The 9029-nt window shown below is 41.4% G+C and overlaps 1 protein-coding gene across 1 annotated transcript; it reads left to right on the plus strand.

Annotated features, from left to right (window-relative positions):
- Nucleotides 1-2973: 2973 nt before the first annotated feature.
- On the plus strand, nt 2974-8671 carry LMNTD1 (lamin tail domain containing 1; the record flags this gene model as incomplete). The annotated part of the gene is made up of 4 exons (XM_010284376.1): nt 2974-3198; nt 5642-5761; nt 7025-7242; nt 8499-8671. Coding segments are annotated over exons 1-4 (736 nt in total), but the record flags the coding sequence as incomplete, so codon positions are not given.
- Between the last annotated feature and the right edge of the window lie 358 nt (nt 8672-9029).

Below are 9029 nucleotides of genomic sequence, written 5' to 3' on the forward strand. Positions count from 1 at the left end.
TGTGTGTGAGAGTGCTTCACTTTCTCTTGTAAGTAAAACGAGGAGAATTGTACCTGCTCTTAAGTTTTATGGTGAGTGGAGTCAAGGTCCCTGGTGTCAGATGTGGACCTGCCTGCTCTCCTTCCTTTCTTCTTTTCTTCCACTTCTCTCTCTTTTGCTATGTGCAGACCCCATGCCTATATGAAAAACTTACACTGATTCTTAAGGAGGTTTTTTTAGATTTATATATGTTAACAAAAAAGGGGCTCTTGACTTAGAGACTGTGTTTGGGATGTGAGGGAAGAGAATAAAGGTTGCTGTTAATCCCGGGATGAGTCAGGGGACCGGTGGATGGCTTCTCCCAGGAACAAAAGGGAGATGCCAGAGAGCCATTACCTTGGAAATCCCACCCAGAGCAGGACCATCAAGAGCTGACAGCTCCTCCTAGGCTCTTCTAGGTGCTGGGAGTGGTCTACAGAATGAGAATATATTTTCATGCCCGGAAGGAGAATTGCATGATCATGCATTCCCATCCCATACCCATCAAAAGTACTGTGCTCTCTGAGCTGGCACAGGATAGTGCCCAATTAATTGAGAAGCATTTGAGACTGAAGGATGATCAAGCCCATTTACTCTTCTTTATCACTAACAGCTCTTGCCCGATTCACCCTTAGGCATGGTTGAGCCAACCTTACTATTTACCCCTTGCAGCTTTGGATCTGACCACCTTCTTCAGCCAGCATGGCTGTGAGGCAGCGAGTTGCATGGACCAAAGCTGACAGCTCTGCACTGCATGCTTCAGCAGCTTCCAACACCAAATTAACCATGTCCTATCATTTGCTCCTTTACCAGTCCTGTGTGTTGTATCAAAAACTCCTGGCTGACAGGAGTTTTCTATGTTCCCAAGTGTCCCTGGCTTCACTAGGTTCAACATCAGGTCCTGTTCAGGGAACGTCACACTACCCCGGACCTTCATTATTCACTCCTTTATCAACCAGGATTCTGTTGTTTACAATGTTACATCATCAAATGGCCTTTTAAGACTGTTTTAGGAGGTGTCTTTCCCCATCTGCTTTTTCCTGTCCTCCTCCTAAGTACATTCTGGCACCCAAAGCTTTTCCTTCACTTTCCTTGCACAGATAGAGAGAAGTGGGAGATCAGGAAGATCTTTGCCTTCTGTATGGTTTAAAAGTCTTCTCACATTAACTGGCTCTGCATCCTTCCAGAGGGCAAAAATGTCAGAGATTTCTCTTTGTTGCCCGTGTCATTCTGTTTTTAGAGTCCAGTGGAGTCTTAGGCCACTGCTGGAGCTCTGGGACTGTAGCGATGTATGTAGAAAGCAACTCTGGATTTGAGTCACAGCATTTTACATCTGCATGTCTACTGCATGTGTAAATGATGACTTACAGACCGAGGGATCCCGAAGAATCATTCTCTGCATCAGCTCTTTGCAGTTTTAAAGCGCAGCTGTCCATCCCTTCAGCTGCCCTGATACAGCAGCTTGCAGAGGCTGCCAGAAAAGCTCAGGTTAAAATAACATCCCCCAAAAAACTTTTACGCTGGGTTATTTCAGCAATCCAGCTTAGAGTGTGGTCCTGTGAGCAGGGAGGAAGGAAAAACATGCCAAGCTGTGGCAGGCAGATGAAAGCAAGCAGCCAGAAGAGGGGGAGAGTCTGAAGGTGAGGAGCCCCTCAGCTTGACCGGGCTGCCAAAGGCCCTCCGAGGCTCTGCCTCTCTGGTAAGCTGTCTCCAGGTCTCTTCTTGCTGACATGAAGCACAAATAGACCAGGACTGAGTGGGAGGAGGGATGCTCTGGAGTCCCAAAGTTTGCGGGAAGGCAGAGGAGAGGCAGCCAAGTGTTACATTCGCTGTTCATGTCTTCTCTGGCTGGGGAGGGGGCAGTTCCCCATGGTTCTGCTTCCAAATCTATCAATGCCAGTGGCAGCCTGGAGGCAGCCTGGCTGTTGTGAGCAAGTATGACTCACTGCTACACCACACAGCTGAATTATTTGGGGTGGGTGGGCAGTATTTGTCACACTGTCCATGAGGATTTGGCTATGTTAGGCAAGCACATAGGCTGTCTGGGCTGTTGGGTCAACCTTTTCTATACACACAGAGGTCTATGACTTAAACTTACTGGAACAAAACGAATGTGGCAAGGGCAAAAGCATTACACACACAAAAGACAGACAAGGCACTGCACCAGTGCTAAATAATGAAATTTATAGCAGTAGATGCCGCATCAAAAGCTGAATGATTCTTAGACTTCATTCACAACCTGTCTAATAAGACATATGATGAGTATTACAATCTGGTACCGAGTGTTTAAAATTACTCCCTTGACATGTGCACTACTTAAAGGAACACTCAAGTGATAAATTTGTTTTCCAGTACTTAAGGGAGATTGAGTGTTCCCTTGCTCACACAAAAGTCCCTGATCTTACTGCAGATGCAAAACAGACCTCGCTTTGTTGTGATTTTGAAACAAGGAAGGGATGAAATCTCAGTCTTGTAGCATGGAGTCTCTCTGTGTTAATAATGAAGTGTTAATAATGAAGATTTGTCTTTCTCCAGGAAGGAAAAAACAATGTGAGGCAGAAGGAGAAAGGTATACTGATGGACCGGAGGACTTTTCTAAACTTATGAAAGGAGTCAGCTACACAACTCCCACTAATCATACTAGGCTAAATACCCAAGACAACCTTAGAGGTAGTAGCCTATATAGATGTAGACAAAAATAAATTCAAATGGTATACTGATGACTTTTTGCCCCACAAAGAATCTTTTAATTTTTGATGGTAATGGATGCTACCTAAGTGTGAAAGAGAATATACTAATTTTAAGGCAAATGGATGTTTTCAGATGAAAGGCACTGCATAAAAAGTAGAATGGCAGTGCTGAAAATATTCTGCCTGTGGTATGTTTACTTACCATTAATTACTGACATCTAGGCTAGTTGTTATAAGGAAATACATGTATTTTTTCAATTAAGCAATGCTTTTACACTTTCACATCAAATTCTGTTCTTTCAGTGCTACTGGAAATTTGAAAATCGCTGAAGTTGATCCAGGTGGTCATTTTGTAACAATCCTGAATTGTGCCCCTGAAAAAGAGCAAAGCATTGGGGATTATCTCTTGAAGCAGGATGTCGAAGGTCAACCAGTGGCTGTATTTCGGTTTCCTCCTGAGACCAGGATGGGGCCCAACTCCACTGTGACGGTGAGTGTTTGGGGTTTGAGTGCCTTTTCTCAGCTGGCAGGCTAGGGTACACTCTTAGCCTGATGGTATAGAGTCAAATTTCAGTCTGTATTTTCAGAAAGGCTAACACCCACAACTAATGATGAATTCAGAAGAAGCTGCTAATGTCTATTATCAGTACAAGCATGATATTTGCATGACAAGTCCAGTATTTCATGTTGCCCAGCAATGGGAAGCTATCTTGGAAAATCCTTGTTGGATATATTCCTTTTTCCAACAATTGCTCCCATAAAAAGCTCCCCATACTGTCAGGATATTGAGTTGTGCCAGCGTTTGCCAATAGAGGGTCTGAACCTTGAATAGGAAACCCACAAATAGTAGAACTGTAAAGGAAACTACTTTTATGTGTTGCTACTGAAGCAATTCATATGGGTTTGTGTATAGCCTGAAGTATCACTATAGTAGGGTCTCAACTTAAAATAAAAAGAAAAATTATGTTGCTTTCCAGACCGTACCCACTATCTGAGGACAGCTGTTATCCAGCAGAGAAAGCTATAAACCACTTTCTGGCAATGGGACTCTTTTCCTGGCTTTGCCTTGGATGACTATAGGCAAAATGATGACACTCTGTGCCTTTGTTTCCTATTCTGTAAAAAGAAGATAATGATGTGCTCTCTGTTGATGTCATGCCAGAATTATACATTAAAAATTCAGTGCATGGGCTGCTGCTCTTCAAAAATTACTTCCCCTCCAGCTAGTTCAGATGTATCTTTTTGCCAGTTTGAATAAGAGTTAGAGAGCTAGGTAGGATCTAAGATGCAAAGAGTCAGATGACTTCATCATACCCCAGAAAAGCTTTAAATAGAAAACAACAAATATATGCATCTGATATCCATGGTAATGAAAAAGGCTTGAATGTGTGAACTAAATGTCACCAAGGCTCAGTTGTAGCTGTGGCTGTAGCTGAGAAACATCTGCTGGTGTCTGCACGTGGCCTCCAGCAGCCTCTGGGATGTACCCACCCTCAGAGTGGGCACAGCCATTGCTGTGCTGGGTAAAGATGCTGGCTGCTGCGCTGGCTGCAAGACAGCCGATCTCCCCAGACATGTTTTCATCTTACCTGGCTTTGATGCACCAACCATTCCCACCCACCCCAAAAGTAGTCTTTTCTGAAGTGCTTTGATCAGTGCTGAAGTCATTGACAAGGTTGCTGTTCTCATTATCATTAAAGGGTTCTTGGGTGAACGACTGAGGCAGAGGGTCCACCACAGCTTCTGTTTCAGCATGCGCAAGCAGAAAATTTCTGCTGGTTTATTAATTTCAAAGGGTCATATTCAGGCTGCCACTCTTGCATCTAAAATTCCTGTACAATAGTATCTGTGTCAGCCAGCCAGCTAGGGAGGACTTCCAGGCCCCAGCTCTGTGAGAGGAACAGATGAACCAAGGAAAAATGCTCAAGTCAGATGCCAGTGTAGATGGTTGGAATATGGCCTGAAGCCTCTTTTACCACCAGTGCTTGTTTCTTTTTCTGAGACAAAAATTGAGGCCTCGCAGAATAAAAAGAGGCAGAGTCCATGCTCATCACCAAGCTCAATGCAGCCCTACATGAGCCCTCTTACAAGAAAGCTGGAAATGCAAGCTGGCGGTGGCCCAGAAAAGCCACAGTCAATTCTGTTTTCTGGTGTATGTGTGAAAAAGCCACAAATACACCTTGGCAGAGTGCCGTATGGCAAGCACTTTTGGAAGAGAGCATTTTATTTTTTTTGAGATACTTCTCCTTTAAAAATTGAATGAGACTTGTTTTGGCTCCCAGGAAATGGTTGAAGCCATTTTCTCACAGATGGCAAATGCCAAATCCTTTGGGGACAAAGTTTGCAAATGTGTGTTGTGGTTCTCTTATGCAAGAGAAATGTTTTCATAACGGGTCTTTTTGCTACTGTGTTAGCAATAAAGGTCACAGATAATTGTGTTCACCTTATAAAGCACAACATTGTTAAATCTTTTGTATAAGGATAAAAGTGCAAAAAATTTTGAGTCTCCAGTAGAGAGACCTTCTCCCTGAACAGAGGGAATCCAGAATCAAGCAGAGACTGGAATTTTAAAGCTGATATCACAGATCTCTTCCAATGCCCCTGGTAATTCAGAAAATAAAAGAAACTGCCTATTTTTAATCTTTCTTTCAGCAAGCCAAACCAAAAAGCCCAGGATTTACTATCACACCTTGGAAAATGTGCCTTTGCTAATCTCTGTTAATCCACAGGAGAGGTACTTGAAAATAATCACACTAAGCTGCGAGTCTTCAAGTATACTTCTTTCAGCTTTGATTTCACAGATCAAATAGTGACCAGTGTTACAAAAATCCAAAAGGGAAAGGAAAACCTGATGTTTTTACTGAGTTCTTATATTGTATCAATATCCAGGTGCCATTTTGTCTTTAATCTAATGGCTGCTTGATCTTTTGCAGGTTTGGGCAGCAGATGCTACAGTGCTTCACAAACCTCCCTTGGATTTTCTTTGGAAGGACCTGGAGAAATTTAGGACAAGCCTTGACTGTGCTACCATTCTCTGTGAGCCTAGTGGTCAGGTGAGTGCCCCGAGCAAAATCACTGTGTTTCCTTACACAGACAGCTCTATTGCCAGACTTCCTTCAGAGATTTAGGATCATGTTGTTAAAGTCCTCATAGAATCAAGCACAAGCAATCCACACAGAGCAAAGCTGTGATCTCTCTCTATTAAACTGGCTTCAGTGTGGATGTTAATTATTAGGATCTGAAGGACTGAAGAAAAACAGTAGATTGATGAGACCACTTGTTGAATGAAAGGCTAACATCCTCACAGTGACTGAAGCAGGGGCTCTACAAGTATGAATTGCCAGCCCACTGTTCTCTTCCACTGTATTTCAGCCATGAAGGATCCAGCTATGCCCAGGGCTATTCAGCCCGTGACTGTCCTTTAGTAACTGCCATTGGCTTGGCAATTGTATTAGGCAAACTTCTGTTGATTCGAGGATGAGAAAGAGCCCAAGACCATTTTTTTACGCTCTAGTTGTCCAATGGCAACTATGGTTTTGATCACTTTTAGCTAGACAAATTCGAACTAGTGACAATATGGAAAAGACCTGTGATTTCCATAAACAGTGTAACTTGTACAGCTTCCCCAAGGGACCATAATTTGCACCTTACAAACTGTTAAGTGAATGTTGACTTTTGGTCTCACCTTTTCACATTTATTCCTCTTCTAGCTCAGTCTGGCCAAACTTGCTATTACATCAGTGCCAAGAGATCAGAGGCTGACAGGGAACTTAAGACATGATTACCTCTGCCAGGATTGCTCCTGGCTGGAGCTTGCCTAGGTAGTTCTGGAGGACCTTCAGTAATGGAGACTCCACCATGTCCCCAGGCAGAAAAGCTTGCCTAGTGCCTAAACTGAGCATTGTCTGCCTCAGTTTTAGTCCTTTCCTTCTTGTCCTAGCCACTGTGGACATGGAGAACAGGTTGCTTTTTCTTCCTTCAGCAGCCTTTGACATACTTGCAGAATTGTCATGTCCTCTTTTCTCTCCTTTGTCTAGTTTACTTAATTGGAGCAGTGGAATTTCAAGGGTCTTAGATGATGAGTCTACCCTAAATATATTTAAAGAGTGGATATGGATTTTAGAGACCAAAGAAAAGCTGGAATTTGGTGGTTGTGATTAGTATTTAGCTTTCAAATGATAAATAACTCAGAAGTACATTGGAACACCTACCCTTTCAGCCCTTCCTGGTTTGTCTACAACAAACAATTATCTTGATGAAAAAATGTAGAATATAAATAAGCAGTGATATGTTGGTTTTCTTTTTTTTTTTTTCAGGCTGTGGCTTGGTACACTCCTCTCTACTGGAACAAAAGGCAAGGATGGGTGGCAAAAGAGGAAAGTGAAAAATTTGAGAATGCTGTTATACCAACTTCCTCAATAATGAAGCAAAAACAGGGATGGGGAAATGAACAGGAATTTACAATAACTGATACAGAGTGGAAGAGGGCTGACCCATGGCAAACAAGAAAAAGACGACAAAGCTTCATTAAAAGGTATCTGACGTTCATTGTGTGTACTCTGTAATTGCAGCATTGTGCCAGACTGGCTCTCTAAGTGAATGCTTTTAAACGAGCATCTTGGTAAGAAATTTTTTAAAAGCTTTGGAATTTTGAAAATTAAGAATAAACCTTAACCTTCAAACAGGAATATAGCCCAAAACTCCTGATAGGAGTGCATTCATTGTCAGTCAAGACTAAGTGGAAAGTAAAATCCAAGTAAAATTCTTCTTAAAATGTGACTTTGTTATTACATATTATCATTTGAGCCCCAAGTTGTTTGGGTGGCACTATTTGGAGATCACAACTTGGAAGGCTTTCAGCCAAAAATGTTGATGTTTGCAGAACTATTTACCTTCATCTTGAGAAGGGTGGGCCTGAACTTGGTCTTCTCTCAGCCTAATGTGCTTTGAATTGGGCTAGGGACTGATAACCATTGCTTTCTAAATTGCTTCTGAACTGGCTTCTAGCCCTTGTATTAAACTTAAAATTGGCAGCACTATGAAAAAGTGTGGTTCATTGGTCTAGCTGTGGGCAGCTTAGTTTGGGCACCCAGGTCTCAGTCAGAAACCCCTGAGCTGAGCCATTCATTGTTTTGAGTAAGGAATGCAATATTGGTGTTTTTTTCCAAGTCCCCTCCAGAATATATTTCAAAAATAAATGATTTGCCAATCTGGATATATTTTCACAAAGAAAGTGGGTGACCCTTCTCATGGTTGGGGTAATTGTTCTTCTCTAAATTTCTTCTCCAGACTGTGGCTGGAGAGGTTCAGAAGATGAACAGTTCTCAGCACAGGTTAAACTGTCTTTTCTTCTCAAGCTTTGTTCTTAAAAATGTCTAAATGACTTTTGCTCAAACTCTCCAAAGAAACTAAGTCAGAAGCAGGGAGAAATTATGTAAAAATTCCGTGCAAAGAGTTCAAGTCTGGCAGAACTACAACCAAAGGCAAATGGTAAATTATAATGTGATATGTCAAAATACATAGAAGTTGCAGTTCTTTCATCTACAACTAAATGCAGACTGTGTTAAATATATGTGTGCTGTTTGTTAAGTATATTGCATAAATTTAAGGTATGTGTGCAGTAAACACAGTAAATCTATGCAAAATATAATAATAAATATGCTAATGCAATACAATAAATAATGCAGTAATAGATAAAATATACATTTTATTTTATATCCTGTGCACGTACATGCATGTGCAAAATGTGTGAAATACACACGGTAAACTTAATTGAATTTCTGTTTACAGGGAGAAAGAGACTTCTGCATCCCTTTTCCCTAATCAGAGTCCCTGGTGCCAAAGTCCAAACTCTCCGGCACACCCTCACTTTTCTCTGGTTAGACCATTAACCATGGGGAACGACGGCAGCAGTTTGTGCAGGCAGTCCCGGTGTCAGTCATCAAGGCCCGACTCCGTGCCAGGTGAGTTCAGCAGCAGATGTGGTATATGCTATAGCATGCACTGTGGCAATGGGGTGGATTTTCTGACACAAATAGCTTAAGACTTAAAATACATGTATGTATTTTAAGTATGTAAGTACTTCTTACTTCCATAGCAGTGGTCTCCAAACTTTTTAAATTGTGCACCCATATCGGTAAAAAATTCTTGAACACGTTCTCCCAATATATGTACATTTATTTGTAAATTATATAAATTTACTACTGCAATAATATTATGTACATTATAAAATATATACACATTAATAGACATTTAAAAGGATGAGATAAAGATAAAAAATATTATTTTAGAAGTATTTTTAAATTTAATTTTATTTATTAA

The sequence above is a fragment of the Phaethon lepturus genome, unplaced genomic scaffold (assembly GCF_000687285.1).
Source record: "Phaethon lepturus isolate BGI_N335 unplaced genomic scaffold, ASM68728v1 scaffold54353, whole genome shotgun sequence".
Classification (NCBI taxonomy): domain Eukaryota; kingdom Metazoa; phylum Chordata; class Aves; order Phaethontiformes; family Phaethontidae; genus Phaethon; species Phaethon lepturus.